The sequence below is a fragment of the Urocampus carinirostris genome, chromosome 6, assembly GCF_059441175.1.
Source record: "Urocampus carinirostris isolate Australia breed hairy pipefish chromosome 6, RoL_Ucar_1.0, whole genome shotgun sequence".
NCBI classification, from domain to species: domain Eukaryota; kingdom Metazoa; phylum Chordata; class Actinopteri; order Syngnathiformes; family Syngnathidae; genus Urocampus; species Urocampus carinirostris.
This window is the reverse complement of record NC_142354.1, coordinates 7,786,193-7,802,906: the sequence shown is the minus strand read 5'-3', so window position 1 is coordinate 7,802,906 and position 16,714 is coordinate 7,786,193. Positions and strand designations below refer to the sequence as shown.

General features: G+C 40.3%; 1 protein-coding gene across 1 annotated transcript in view; it reads right to left on the bottom strand.

Moving 5' to 3' along the window:
- Nucleotides 1–16,714, bottom strand: part of LOC148363704 (receptor-type tyrosine-protein phosphatase gamma-like) — a 146,330-nt gene that overhangs the window by 114,146 nt on the left and 15,470 nt on the right. Inside the window, exon 2 of the mRNA XM_088337706.1 lies at nucleotides 8,308–8,406. Within this exon, the coding sequence (XP_088193832.1) occupies nucleotides 8,308–8,406 (99 nt within the window). The remainder of the gene's footprint in view (nucleotides 1–8,307; nucleotides 8,407–16,714) is intronic.

Below are 16,714 nucleotides of genomic sequence, written 5' to 3'. Positions count from 1 at the left end.
AAGAGTGAGCGCAAGTGAGGGCAATTGGCAAATTAATGCCCCTTGGAGAGTGATGGGCCTCTTCAGGCTGTACTTTCTCAAGACACAACACAGGAAGTGGTGCACCACCGACGCAGGTGGTTAAGGGTTTCGTGAACCGTGATATAGTTTACATTGTTACAGCAACTTCTCGCCTTTGAAAAATGCAGGCTAACTATTTATCTATATGATATACAAAGTTATAAATCGGTTGTACTATTTGTAGGAAAAAAATAAATTGATAAGTATATTGTTTACTTGGCTGAAGCTACATGAAAACCTGAAACGAATCCACAACTTCTCGGCTTTGAAAAACGCATGCTTATTATTGATGTATCATCACAACTGTGTTCAGAATATTCTGCAGTTAAAACTTTCAACAATAAAATGCACACTATCTACTAATCGATATGATATATACAGTTGTTATTCAGCTGCACTCTAGTAGCTTAAAACAGTAAAGATATAAATCCAAGACTTTCGTGCCAACTAGAACAATAACATTTGAAATTCCTGTTTGAAATACTAATATTAGTTGCGACTAAAAAAAGATGGAAGCAAGTAAGGCAACAATAATTGAAACCGGAATAAAAGATATGTGTACTTCAAACTTTCAAAGCCTCACCGAGTTTGTATCAAATTTGATTCATTTCAGGTGGAATTGAACTCAACTTCTGAGTTGAAAAAGACCAATTCCTACTGAAGGATTTTATACATTTGACTATAAAGGGTTTTATACAATCGAATACAAATTACATTTAATGCAAAAGATATTCACTGACTGGGCTGTGGTGCTAGGTCAGGGCACCCTGGTGGCAAATGTTGTTTACAGGAACGGTGGGAACGGGACGTACGGCTAATAAGATAATCAGCACATCCAGACGCCGTTGACGCAGAAAGGCCCTGATGATGTAGAAATGCTCTGTGTCGTTTTGAGTATTCCAGACATCGGGACGCTCTTCTATCAGATGGTGAAGCCCAGGGGGCTTCCTTGGCGCGCCCATGGGAGGAGTCGGCACGCCATTATGCGTGGAGAAGATAGGCCAATAGGAGAAAGCTAAAGGACTTGAGAAAAAGGCTTCCCACAGACTCAAACGTCATTAATTCAGCCATTTTCGATGGAGTACACTTAGTTAATTTTTTTAGGAAAATAAATTTGCCCCCGTGTGGAAATGTCGGCTTCCTGTTCATCTTTTCCCTCAAGAAATGAGCGCGCATAAATTGTTAGGTGAATGTAGGTTGTGTTTGGTTAATGTCAGATAACTAATTTGAACTATTTGGTAAACGGTACATTTTGATATTTAATTCCCAACACTATTCAGGTCAATTGGACTTATTTTTGAGTGCTAAAAGGATCCAGAACATTTACTTTGTTATCACTCATCTTTATTGAATTCTTATAGTTACTGTCAAAAACGTGTAAATCTCAGGTTGTTTTCCCTTTTTTTTCCTAAATTTACAGAGAAGTAATACATTTGTAACAGGAAGTGACCCGTTTAAAAAGGAAAATGGTTTGTTTTTAACCTCAATTGACCCGTTTGAACTGGAATCAACCGGAATCGGCTGGAAATAAGCCATTTTCAAATGGAAGTGCCCTACTTTAATTGGGTTCAACCAGAAGCAACTGGATACTACCCGTTTGTTCATTTGACTAGTTATGTTTCCGAGTCGCACGCCTGATATTGTTCCCGTGAGCTTTCAGTTTTGCTCAGGACAGGATGAAAATGCCAATTTGCTATCTGCTGAACTCCTTCCCACGATGCCTTTCTTTCTTTTCATTCAGTTGAGAATCTTATGTGTGACTTGACGATACAAAACTGTAAATGGAGAAGCGAATAGCAAATGCCAATCTGCTATCCGCTGAACTCCTTCCCATGGTGCGTTTCTCTTTCGTTCAGTTCAGAATCTTGTGTGCGACTTGATGATACAAAACTGTATTTTCATACATTATTTATTGGCTATGGGTCCCAAGGCTTGCAGTGATGCTAAAGGGAAAAGTAAAATTATGATTTTCTATGCCCACCTTACAGTCCCGGGGGCCTACCGTACAACTATTTTGACTGCTCCTATAACAACTACAAACACTTCTCTGCGAAGTCATTTCTTGTGAATGAATATCCAGTGCTAGGAAGCTGACGGCACGACTTTGGAGCGGACGCGACCTCCTCTAAATGTCAACGTTTTCATCTCCCTCTCATTGATCTCCCCCTCACACTCTGCCCGGACCCCATCCGCCCTTTATCAAATCAATGGCTACCTCGTAAAGATCCCACTCATGAAAACGGGCTTTTATATTCTCAATCTCTCCGACACGTAGTGAAACACAGAAACCTCTGCGCCGTCTCTTCTCCGAATCAAAGACGGGTAATTGATTTGCCGGTCTCGAAAGGCATCTCGGTACTGAAAAGCGAAGAAAGTGAAGCGGGTCGGGCAGCAACTGGAGCGGAAGCCGCGACGTGACAACGCGACGGGGGTCCGGAAGTCCGTCCGGGACGAGGAGGGGAACAGAGGCACGGCACGGAAGACCTTGAGAAACAGATCCATTCCGAAAGTCTGGTTCGGGAAACCTAGTCACGATCAAAAATCTTCGCAGAAAAATAAGAAATTTTTTCAAAGAGAACAAAGAACAAAAGGAAGAGGACACTGGGATCATACACTCCGCATGGATAGATCCTCCACATCAGGGGGGACAAACTTGTTTTATTGCAGGGGCCTCGGGGAGCCAGACCGGTAGAAAGAAAAAACAAAAAAGAAAAAAGGGGAAGAAAAAGAAAAAGAGGAAAAAAGGAAAAAAAGAAAAACCAAAAAAAAGAAAAAAAACAAAGAAAAAAAACAAAGAGAAAGAGAGAAAAAAGAGAGAGAAAGAAAGGGTTTGTGTCAAAGCATCATGAAGAGGCCGATATCCCATTGGCTGAACTTGTTCCCACGATGCCTTTTGTTGTCTTCATTCATTGAAATCTCATGTGCAAATCGATGATACAATATTACTATATTAGTGAGGCATACAAGACTTGTAGTGATGCTAAAGATAGAAGCAAGAAGATGATGGAAACGGAGCTTGCAATGATCAAGAAATTTGAAAAAGACACACAAATGGCTACCTTCCTTAAGTTGCATGGGCGTAACCAATCGGCAGTCGGGACTTATCAAAAAAAAAGCAGGCCATTAAGGCGACTAACAATTGTTGTCGCGGTCACCTCCCCCTTCTGCATCCACCTGTTACTCCGCTGGACCAAAGCTAAAATCGATTTTCTTTTTTACATGTGTATTTATGTAATGTATGCATGTTCATATATTACGCATGAGTAGCACTCGCTATACTTTATTTTGTCATTTGAATGTTTCTATTTGTGGCGGGCGATAGGAATGCATTAGCTATTTAGCATTAGTTTGTACCCCCCACTTGATGGAAATATTTCAAGACAAATCAAGACTTTACAGGCAGAGAACACAATATTTACTTGTCTTTGTTTGACCGAATCATACTGTTCAAGGGAATGTTTAGCCAATCAAAGGCATATATGCCGGCGGCGAGACTTAACTGGATGACAGCGTCAGGCGCCCGTTTACTCTTCTTTCCTTCAGCTAATTAAGAGTTTAATTAAGCAGCGCTTAAAAGCCCTTTGCCCTTTTCTCGTGACCATGACACAATGTCCGTCCCGTTTTCATGCATGCTTTGAGGTAAGAACGGATCACTTAGCAATAGCATCACAGTCAATGTTCCGGTTGAATTGTTAGCTCGTTTGTGATAATTGTCCGTCTAAAAATGGCCGTCCGAGTTCTGAAGAAGGCAAAACACATGGAGATCTTATTTGGAAAGTGTCAAACTTCAAAAACAAAAGTAACAGAAAATAAATCCATCATCCAGATTGGGTAGAGGGCAGCCCATCATTTTATGGGCTGTATTGATGACTCTTCGTAATGAAGTGCTTTCACCAAATTCATTAACTACTTTTAGTTTGCAAGATTAAAATTGCTTTTAATAATGAATACATTAGAATTGAAACAATTAAATAACGTTTTTGAAATGTATTTTAATTATTGATTGAAGAAAATATAATTACACAAAAAAATTGTTTTTAATTTGAATATACAGTAGACAAACTGTTGTAAAATATAAAGTAATAAAAATACAATATGAATATTTCAAAAGAACAAAAAAGGAGTAAAAATTGTTAAATAATTTTTTTTAATCATTGGAAAAAAAATAAAAAATAAATGAAATCATCTATCGACACGGTCATAAATCTCCCAGTCAGCGTTCGGGTGAATATTTATCTTTGCGTGGCATCTTTGACTTCTTTACTTACATTTTACAATCTTATGGCCGTTTATCCCAGGAGCCTCTTTGATGGATGAGGTACCGCCCACTCGAAAGGAGCTGATTTGCTGATTTAAGACCCAATTCTGCCCCGCAAAATTGCTTCCTGCGACAGTCATACATCAGGGGGAATTAAAAGGTGATTGCCCGCTCTCTCGCTCTTTGTGTGCTTTCGCGCTTTTATGTGTGCGTCCAAGCACACGATGCATTGTTGCCACCGACACAAAGAAGAGAAATGATTCCTTTTCTTTTCAGTAACCGGACCGAACAGACAAAAAAACAATATGACCAGAAAAAAAACACACCGTAAAACAGACTGAAAAACAATCTGAATATGACTTAAAAAAAAAAAAAAAGATCAAACACTACAAAAAAAAAGACCAAAAAAAACCCGAGCAAAAAATACAAAAAGAAATGACAAAAAAAAAAACTGATATTTTTTTACTTTATTAGGTGAAATAAGAAGAGAAGACATCAACGATTTTGACTTGGGGGAGAACCCAAACCTTGGACATGCAATTCCAAATCTGTTCTAAAAGCCTCCCATTGAGCCTTTTAAAAAAAAAAAAAAAATCAAACTTCCTTGGTGACAAAAACAAAGGATCAGCCATTAAGGACATTAGAATCAAAGAAGAGAAACAGGATTGGCATAAAAAAAAAAAAAAAAAAAAAAAAAAAAAAAAAAAAAAAAAAGAAAACTACCAAAAACAGGGCAAAGAATGACAAAACAAACAAACAAAAATTGACCTAAAAACGACAAAAAACAATTATTTTTCAAAAAAAAAGACAAAAACATTTAAATTATGACCAAAAAAAAATTACACCAAAAAATGCCCAAAGTTGTCAAGAAAAACAACAAATGACAAGAAACAAAAAAAAAATATATATGATTCAAAACACAACCATAAATTAACCCAAAAATGATGACCAATATACGACCCCCAAACTGTCAAAAAAAAAAAAAAAAACAGCCAAGAAACACAAAACAAATGACAAATATGATCAAAAAACGAAAATTTTACCAAAGTATGATTCCTCCCCCAAAAATTATAAAATAAAAATAAATTAAGGGGAAAAAAAAAAAAAAAAAAAAAAAAAAAAAATCGACCAAACAAACAAGAAAACCCTGACCAAAATACCACCCCAAAACTGATCAAAAAACCCGACAAAAACTGCCAAGAAACGACCCAAAAAGCAACATCAACATTTAAAAAAAAAAAAATTTGAACGATAAATGACAAAATAAAACCAGAAAAAAAATACAAACAAATCGACCCAAAAAAAAACAAAATGGCCAAAAATTTACCCCCCTCCATAATCAACAGAAGCAACAAACAAAAAAAAAAAACCACCAACTTGTGACCCAAAAACAACCGTAAACAACCCAAAAAACTAGATGCAAAACCCCCAAAAAAGGCTGAGGACTTTGTTTGACCCTCATCAGACATCACAGCCATGAGGACACAAAAAGTCACAAGGGGAGAGGAACGACAATTATTTTAATAACTGATAAGATTCAGTCAACAAAACAACTCATTACCCGTTAGCCTGACTCGCTGGCATCTACTCGTTAGCATGAAGCTTACATGCATAGCCAGCTCTAACTCATTCAAAAATGACCAAATCCCTGCATCGTTGTTCCATGGTTTTTGCTTCTACCTTTAGCATCGCTGCGAGTCTGGGGCCCCGTATGACGGTAGAAAAAAAAAAAATAGAGCGTTACATCACCAACGGGCACGAGATTTCAAACGGAATGAAAAGCGCTAGTTTCCTGAAATGATTACACGTGTTATGCCAGGAATGCAGTCATAAATAAAACATTTATTGCACTTTTGACAGGTTTATGACAGGATTAAAGTCATAAATCATAGTTTCATTGCATCTTTGATCGTTTTATGACCGGATTACAATCTTGAATTTGACTAATCTTTTGACAGTATTGCACTCTTGAATCATTTTATTGTTCTTTTGACATCTTTTTGTCAGGGTTGCACTCAAATCATATTTTTCAGGGCTCCTTTGACAGATTTATGACTCGATTGCACACATATATCCAGCAATTTTTGCCCTTTTAAGTTACATGCACTCTTAAATCATCATTCTATCCCACTTCAGATGATTTTATGACAGGATTGCAGTCATAAATTATAGTTTCATTGCATCTTTGATGGTTTTATGACCGGATTACAATCTTTAATTTGAATTCAACTGCTCTTTTAACAGTATGGCACTCTTAAATCATCATTTTATTGTTCTTGACATTTTTTTTTGTCAGGGTTGCACTCATAAATCATATTTTTCTCGGCTCCTTTGACAGAAGTATGACACGGTTGCACACATAAACCAAAAAATCTTGCCCTTTTGAGTTAGATGCACTCTTAAAATCATTTTAACCGACTTCAGACGATTTTATGACAGGATTGCAGTCATAAACCATGACTGTATTGCTGTGTTGAGTGCAATGACAGAATTTGTCTCATAAATCATAATCTTATTGCATTTTTGATAGTTTTATGTTTGGCTTAAAATCTTAATTCATAATTCTAATTCACTTTTGATAGTCATAAGACAGTATTGAAATCATAAATCATGATTGAATTGCTCTCCAAACTGTCTTAAAACACTATTAGAGGGTTATGGAATGATGTAAAGTTTATAACCCTTTTAAAAAAAGTTGGATTGGAAAACTCTCTATAATAAACAGTATAGGAAGACAAAGCAAGGAATGAGAAATCAGAAGGTAAAGATGTTTTTTTTTCGTGAGAATGCTACAAAAGCGAAACGTCTAAAAGTTCCAGAGTGACTTTTCTGTCGGAGATGAGTTTCGTCCACTTTTGTCATTTGATATATGACGCCGAAGGACATTTATAATATGGAATCGATGGCTTTTGATTTTAGAGAGGACGCAATCAAGGAGAGTACTCTGATAATACGCAGGCCCTCTTCCCTCGCACGGATCTTTTCACGATTCCCTTGATTAAAAAACCCGAACGTCCTCCGTGCCCTCCATCTTCAAGTTCCAGTTCACCTCCAACAATCAGATCGCAGAAAAAGGCGGTCCTAGATTTTCACATCACTATTGTACGGATTGCTTTTACAGTTGATGTCACATAAGCTTTGTTTTCATGGTTATCATGTTTTTGCTTCTTTCTTTAGCATCACTGCAAGCCTAGGGGCAATAAATAAAGTGCAGAAAACACAGTTTTTGATTTAAAAACCTCATTAACTCTTTATAAAACGTGCAAGATTATCAAAGGGGCTGAGTTATATTCCATGCCCCTTTCTTCAATGTGTTAAATTCATTTTTGTTGTACTTCACAATCGCGTCCAACTAGTAGTCCCGATCATAAAGGCTGTGCATCTCAGTGATTTGTAAAGACAATACAGAGAAGAAAAGAGACATTTAATTTGCCTTTGGTGTAACACGAGCTGGTACAACGGTGTAGCGGGTGGAGACGGTGGTTTCGAAATGAGGGATTTTTAACATTCCACTTGCAAAGATCAGAATGCCCTTCGATTTAAGAGTGTAGCAATTTGTACTTCTTGAATTATCATAGTTGTCATATTTTTACTTCTGCATTTAGCATCACTGCAAGTCTATACAGTAAACAGTAACATGAACAAGAACATGAGAGTTGGACCGATTGAAGAGCGACAGTCATTGTGAGAGGTAGCTCAGCTAAAAGCATACCGGCATATTTAACAATTGCAGGAACGCATCTTGGATAAGGTCGACCAATAGCAAACAGGCATCTTATGTCGCGGTTGCCATGGCGCCCAATTGGCCCCACCCGTGTGGCATCAGCTGCGGCTCGTTGACAGATTGGGTCCCTGCTATTTAAACCCAGTCCTGTCACTCTCCTTTTTCGTCTGCGAATCTCCGTGTACATTTGCAACAGATCCGTTTTTTCTTCCCCACGGTTGCGCGAAATCAGTGAAGGAAGCAGTGATTTTCACGCAAGACGTACCAGAGTAGGCCCAGTAGGTCTCGGCGGCGGCTCTCCGGTCTCGCATCTTGCCCGCTGTTGCCATATCGGGACTTTGGATGCAGGACTGGCTCGGCTTTCCTGTGGACCACAAAAACCGGCAGAAGTTTACCATAAATCAGATGTACAGTAGTCAAAATTAAGTACTGTTACGTTAAATGCACTGCATTTATATAGTGCTCTTACCAGTCACACAGGACCTCCAAATCACTTCACATTTACCCAGTCACACACACACACCGATAGGTAGAGGCAGCCATGTAAGGCGCCTACCTACTTATCATGAGGCGTTCAGTGTCTTGCCCAAGGACATATCCTCATTTTACTCAGAGAAATCGAACCTGAGACCTCACCGTCACAAGTCGAAGATTTATGACCTTTCATGTGTTCAAAAGTGTTGTGAACTCTAGAATATGACTCAATTACAAGTACAAAGTAGTCATCCAGACTCGAGTCAAAGTAAAAATAACCTGGATAATTTTTTTTTATACTTGAGTATCGAGTAACCGTAGAAACATAATTGATTTTATTTTGAAAAAAAATCATTCAATAAGAAAAGAAAAAGGGGGAAAAGAGATTTTTAAAAAGGATTGAAAAAGGGGAAGACAAAAAGAGAATAAAAAAGGGAGAAAAAGAAACTATGGAAAGAAAGAAAAGGTAAAGGAAGAAAAAAAAGGGATAAAGGTGAAAAAGAGTAAAAGTAAAAGCATTATTTTAAAGAGAAGAATAACGAGTAATACGCAAGAAAACCAAAAGGGGAAAATAAGAGATAAAAGGTTAATTGGGGCAGAAAAATTTGAGGAAAAAAAAAGTGAAAAAAAGGATAGAATATTAAAAAAAAGGTAAAGGAAGAAAAAGGTTTAAAAACAGAAACGAAGGAAAACAAATGAAACAAATTAGAGGGAATAAAAACCGTAATAGAAATGGTGTAATTGTGCAGGAAAGGCAATGTGCTCAAAAACAGATGGCATATAATTACAAAACCATCAACAAAACAACAAACGAACAGTTAAAAACAACAATAAACCTGTCTGAAATAGGAACAAAACCAAACCTCACAAATCAGGACAACACAGAAGGTAATAGTGATCTTGATGGCAAAAAGTGAAAAATGGTTGCTATCCAAAATGATCTTATGAAGGGACAGGTGTTGGATGATTGGACACACCTACAAATTGATAAGGCGTCCTCTGGTGGACGAAGGCAGAAAAAACAAATAAGAATTGAAAGAGAAAGGGAAAGAAAACAAAAGAAATCGTAGCGATTCTAAAAAAATGTGATCGTAGAAATGTGTTCTGACAAAAGCTGTTTCCATATTTGTACCAAACTCTTTCAAAATGTACCTCTCAAAAATGTACCGTGTTTCGTTTTTTGTCCCCTCTGATGGAAAAACCAATGCGGCGCTCCGAAAGGAGTCGATTCAACTTTAGAAGTCTGGTATATTCATTGAACACCTCCCGGTTTGTCCTTCAGCGCCACCTTCATTGATCGCATCCACTGTAGACAGGAAGGCAGCAGAGGGACGCCCCCACCACCACCGCCGCAGCCCCCTTACAATCCCCCCCCATAGCGCATGCACTCGCTAGCTCGCTTAATTAATAGCCTGCTTTAGCGAGACAAGGTCAACATGTCGAGGGACGGCAAACCACCCCCGCAAACCGACACCTCCCGCAGGACTTGCGAGGACGGACCTGGATCTACTTTCAAAACCCGATTTTGGGTTGATTTAGGGGTTGATTTGGGGGGTTTTGGGGCGCTCGCCCGTGTGTCGACCGTCCTCACTTCATTCTATTCCAGATAGGTTGAGACACTTTTATTATGCAGGGTCGATTTAATATTTGATAAGTCTTATGAAAAATGCGGCTATTCGGGGGATTTTTCCACCACCGGGGGCGCTCTAATCTATCACAACCGCAAATAATGTCATGGTGGCCATGGCACCCAATTGGCCCCACCCGCGTGTCGTCAGCCTCAGCTTGTTGACAGGTTGGCTCCCTGTCAGTATTTAAAGTCCTGTCCTGTCCGTCCCTATTTGTCAGTCTGTCTCTGAATCTCTCTGATCTTCGTTATTGACCTGTTTCTGGACCTGATTACGCCCGTTCTGCCCTCCTCCTGTTACCTGACCCATTTTGCCCCGTTACCTGCCTGCCTCCAGCCTGCCTACGACCCCGCTTACGAACACGACATCGCCTTTGATCTCCAGCCCCGGCCAACGACTCACTATTACCGCCTGTCTCCGTCCGACATGGAAGTGTCACTCCCACCTCGCTCACTCATGTTTTTCGTCAGTCCTCGGATCAAGCAAGTAAGCCTTACTCTCCCCCTCTTTTCAAATAAAAACGGAGAAACCTAAGCTATTGAGTCCTGTGTCCGTTTCTGGTCTGTGACACTGCCCTGCAAGACGTGGATTTAGACTGTTTCCTGTTGGTATTTCCTGTCCGGTATTGTTCCTGTTTATTTTGTCCTGTTTAATATCGACTTCCAGTATTGTTCCCGTCTAGATTGTCCTGTTTAATTTCGATATCCTGTTTTGATATCAATCCTGTCTGTCCCGTCCTTTCCAGTATCGACCCCACCTGTCCGATAGCTGCTCGGGCCTCTGACTTCCTGTCATTGCGGAAAAAGGACACGTTTTCGTTTTGTTACAGAAAAATGTTTACGTCCATTCTAAGTCTCGGAAAAGAAATCTTCGGACTTCCATATTTCAACCGTAATGTCTTCACGATGTCTCTTGGATTGGAATCTTAGTTTCTTTTAATCACTTTTCAACTGGAACAAGACGTTTTGGGACGTTGGCATCTTTTTAAATGGCACATTTCAACTAAATAAGCATGTTTTTTGGCCATAACCTTGGTTTCTTTTCAAATTTTTGAAAACGACATTTTCTCAGACATAATGTCTTCAAAATGTTTTTTTCCTGCATTGTGAACAGAAAAACCTTGTCGTCTTTTAAACGTCTTGGAAATTTGGCTTTTCAACTCATACTTTTCAAACGATTCCATGGCAACCGTGAAATAGTAGGGCTGTTAGATAACACGGAGATTGCCTTCTGTGTCTCAGAATATCTTCAGCCAGTAGTAACCAAATGAAATGACGATTGACACATTGGTTCGCCAATGAAAATCCAAACATAATTTGATGCCGTTTTCTGGGGGGATATTCAACCAAGAGCTGAAAAGAACGTGTGCGAGGCAACTTGGCATTCATTTAATGCGGTATTTCAAAAACTGCACAATCAGTGACTGACTTATGGAAAGAGAAGTCAAACATTTACAACTTTTTCACTACGTCTAAAGGTTGGCCAAAGTAAATAACACATTGAAAGTTTTAGTGTTGTAAAGTGGTCGTCTCCCAATGGGCACTTTTGGAAAACCTACCTTAAAAAAAGGAAGAAAATGCCATGTTTAGTTTTTCAGACCCAGCGACCCTACTGAGGATAAGCGGTGCAGATAATGGATGGATGGATAGTGTTTCAGATTGAGACCAAATTTGAGAAGGCACTAGGTAAGGCTTCAAGCTATTGTCTCACCTGTTATCCGGTTTTTAAAAAAAATCAGGCGAGAATAAAACCTTCTATTTCTGTGTGTTCCAACTCATGTTATGAGCATTTGCAGTGATAATTTCAATTTGAGACCAAACTTAAGAGTTTTACCATTTAAAGGAGACATAAACTATTCCTGTTTTCCATCGGGTTTAAGAAGAGCATTCCATTGACTTTGGGGTACGCCTGGATTGGGATTTGAGGCTAATTTTGCAGGAACTTTACAGGGTTAAAGCTGTCCCGAACAAGTCAAAAATACCCCAATGTCATGATTTCTGATTCGGGGCACCTGCAACTGCCCCATTGGCACCAACAAACAGGGGATCTGATTGGCTCTTGGACTCTTTTTAAACTCCTGTCTTCCGAAAGGAAGCTGTCAGACCGACTGCGAACCTATGCTCTCAGCTAGGCTAGCTTTTGTACTCTCCAACATTATCCTGCCCTGTTTTCCTGCCTGATACCTGTTGTCGACCTCTTTTCTGGACCCGTTTCTGCTTTTGCTCCTCCGTCCCGGCCATCGACCTGTTTTTGCCGTGTTTCCTGCCTGATACTTGTTGCCGACCTTTTTCTGGACCCGTTTCTGCTTTTGCTCCTCCGTCCCGGCCATTAACCTGTTTTTGCCCCGTTTTCTGCCTGATACCTGTTGCAGAACATTTTCTGGACCCGTTTCCGCTTTTGCTCCTCTTTCCCAGACATCAACCTGTTTTTGACCCGTTTCCTGCCTGATACCAGTTGCCGACCTCTTTTCTGGACCCGTTTCTGCTTTTGCTCCTCCGTCCCGGCCATTGACCTGTTTTTGACCCGTTTTCTGCCTGATACCTGTTGCCGAACTTTTTCTGGACCCGTTTCCGCTTTTGCTCCTTTTTCCCGGACATCAACCTGTTTTTGCCCCGTTTCTTGCCTGATACCTGTTGCCGACCTCTTTTCTGGACCCGTTTCTGTTTTTCTCCTCCGTCCCGGACGGACCTGTTTGCCCGCTGCCTACCACTATCCTCGCTCGACACGGAAGTGCTGTCTCGAAACGGAACGGGAAGCAGGAAGTAGGAACTCATTTGCGTAGATGTCCTCACACTTTAATTGAGAAAGAAAAGTTGTCCGGAACACAAATGGACCAGACCAAAAAACAAAACGGGTCAAACACAGGCAAAACTACAAACTAGGCATTTCCAGAATTAAACAAAACTTGCAGGAATCTCTCAGAATGTTACACCGGAGTGCAACAAAGTCCATCAAGCACAACAAGTATAACCAAGCATAAGGGGCGGTGCCAGCTGGGCGCCATGGCAACCGTGTAGAACCTGACAAGTGCCACTTCCGCGTTCCTGCTATCTCCTACCCGTGACCGACGATCATCGGATCGTGGATGCAAGCACTGCTCTCTTTCTTAAATAAACAAACGCTATTAGGTCCTGTCTCCGTTCCTGGTTTGTGACACCCAAAACGATTAAAAATGGTTTGCAGCTTTGCCACATGTTGATCACGTCCCGATTTTGATTGACATCTGCTCCCAGAGCCACTAGCCAATTAAACTTCCACCTTCGGTTCGACCGAACCTTTGCATACTAAACGGCGCTTTTTGCAAAATGGCAGCACGGAACTTTCCCAAAGCCGAGAGATGATGCGCGATTATTTCACTCTCAGAAGAAAAAAACCTTGATTGCCGGGTGGTTCCCCAGACGAAGAAGTAAGATAAGCAGGAAAGGGAAAATTGCTCGGCTTTAACCCTCAAATCCTCTCAGAGAACTTTGTCCTATCTCGCCGGCACGAGAAATATGTCCCGCTCGTATCTGAAGTGAGGCCTAGAACGTGTCCTTCAAGACCAGAACGGAGACAGGACCCACTCGCGTAACGTTTTTCAGTTTTATTGGGAAGAAGGGAAAGGAGTGCACACACGATCCAAACATCGCTGGTCGCGGGGTATAGCTTGCTCAGAAGTCCCACTTCCGCGGTGAGCGATGGCGGTGTTGGGAACGGAAAACCGGGTGAGAATTGTTGGGAATTAAATCAAAATGTACCGTTTACCAAATTGTTCGAATTAGTTGTCTGACTTCATTAACCAAACACAACCTACATTTACCCAACTCATTTATGCACGCTCTTTTCTTGTGGGAAAAGATGAACAAGAAAGCCGACATTTTCACACGGGGGCAGATTTAATTTCATCGACAATTTAACTAAGTGTACTCCATCGAAAACAGCCGAATTAGTGAAGTTGGAGTCTGTGTGAAGCCCTTTTTTTCAAGTCCTCTAGCTTTCTCCTATTGGCCGTCTTCTCCCCGCATAATGGCGTGCCGACTCCTCCTATGGGCGTGCCAAGGAAACCCCCCCCCCTGGGCTTCACCATCTCGTCGAAGAGCGTCGCGATGTCTGGGGTACTCAAAACAACATGTGCTGATTATCATGTCAGCCTTACGTCCCATTCCCGCCGTTCCTGTAAACAACATTTTCTACCAGGGTGCCCTGACCTCGCACCACAGCCCAGCCAGTGAATATCTTTTGCATTAAATGAAATTTGTATTCGATAGTATAAAATCCTTTATAGTCAAATGTATAAAATCCTTCAGTAGCCGAGGTGGAAGAGCAAAAACGTGGTCGATATCAGAAAATGGGTCATTATTCGGGACGGGAGAACAGACGTGGCCGAGATCAAAATAGGTCGTAATTCAGGATAGGAGAACAGACGTGGTCTAGACCAAAACAGATTGTAGGGGGAGAAAAACAGGAGCAAAAACACGGGCCTGGCGAAAAAGGGCTTGCCGTGTAAAAACAGAGATTTAGAGACGGACCGACAAGAGGGGACTGACTAGGCAGAGTTTAAATACTGACAGGCCAATCTGTCAACACGCTCCAGCTGGGGCCACCCGGGCGGGGCCAATTGGCCGCCATGGCAACCGTGACACATGGGCAGGCTAATTGAAGTGGTCGAATAGAGATCTAGGACTAATCTCAATAAACTACGCTAGGAACGCACGATAATAATCAGGCCAATAGTTATCAGACGTCAGTTATTGTCCCGGTAGAGAAAAATGAGAAGAGTCAGTTATAGTCACATTTTGGTCGTTTCTCCTCTGCACCACATCGTAATATGCGCCAGACAATGGGGAGCTCAGCCAAGATCGCACATTTATAGAAAGATTCAATGCATTTATGTTCCTCATAGGGCATAGTTTGATTTTCTGTAGAAGTACGAGCATAAATTGGTCATGTCTCCTCTCTACTTCATCGTAATATACGCCAGGTCCTGGGAAGCTTGGCCAAGATAACATCTCAGATTTATGTTCCTCATGTGAATATGTTTTAATTTTCTGCAGAAGTCGGAGCACTACTTGGTTGTGTGTCCTCTCTACCTCTTCATAATGTGTGCAAGGCACTGGAGATTTTGGCTAAAATAAGATTCTGAGCGCATATATTCCTCATCCGAATTTATCTTAATTTTCTATAAAGGTTGTATCACAATTTGGCTGTGTCTCCTCTCTAACTTTTGTGGATGTGCATGAGGCACTGGAGCATTTGGTCAAGATAAAATCCGAAAGATTCATGATTTCATGAGAATCCATCTCAGATTCATTATTCTCGTGAGAATATATTTTAATTTTCTGCAGAAGTTGGAGCACTACTTGGTTGTGTGTCCTCTCTACCTCTTCATATTGTGTGTTAGGCATTGGAGATCATGGCTAAGATAAAATTCTGAGCGTATATATTCCTCATCCAAATTTATTTTTATTTTTTATAAAAGTCGTATCACAATTTGGCGATGTGTCCTCTCTACCGCTTCATTATGTGTGAGGCACTGGAGGACTTGACTAAGATAAGATTGTGAGCGTATATGTTCCTCATCTGAATTTATTTCAATTTTCTATAAAAGTTTCTATAAAAGTCACAATTTGTCTGTGTCTCCTCTCTGTGCATGAGGCACTGGAGCACTTAGTCAAGATAAAATATGAAAGATGCATGATTTCATGAGCATTCATTTTGATTTTCTATTGAAGTAGTCGCACAATTTGGTTGTGTCTCCCCTCTTACTCTTGTGAATGTGCATGAGGCACTTGAGCACTTAGTCAAGACAAAATCCTAAAGATGCATGATTTCATGAGAATCCATTTTGATTTTCTATAGAAGTAGTCGCACATTTGGTTGTGTCTCCTTTCTAACTCTTGCCAATGTGCATGAGGCACTGGAGCACTTAATCAAGATAAAATCCGAAAGATGGATGATTTTATGAGCATCCATTTTGATTTTCTATAGGAGTAGTCGCACAATTTGGTTGTGTCTCATTTCTAACTCTAGCAAATGGGCATGAGGCACTGGAGCACTTAGTCAAGATAAAATTCCAAAAATGCATGATTTCATGAGAATCCATTTTGATTTTCTATAGAAGTAGTCGCACATTTGGTTGTGTCTCCTTTCTAACTCTTGCCAATGTGCATGAGGCACTGGAGCACTTAATCAAGATAAAATCCGAAAGATGGATGATTTTATGAGCATCCATTTTGATTTTCTATAGGAGTAGTCGCACAATTTGGTTGTGTCTCATTTCTAACTCTAGCAAATGTGCATGAGGCACTGGAGCACTTAGTCAAGATAAAATTCCAAAAATGCATGATTTCATGAGAATCCATTTTGATTTTCTATAGGAGTGGTCGCACAATTTGGTTGTGTCTCCTTTCTAACTCTTGCAAATGTGCATGAGGCACTGGAGCACTTAATCAAGATAAAATCCGAAAGAAACATGATTTCATGAGCATCCATCTTTATTTCCTTTAGGAGTAGTCGCACATTTGGTTGTGTCTCCTCTCTAACTCTTGCAAATGTGCACGAGGCACTGGAGCACTTACTCAAGATAAAATC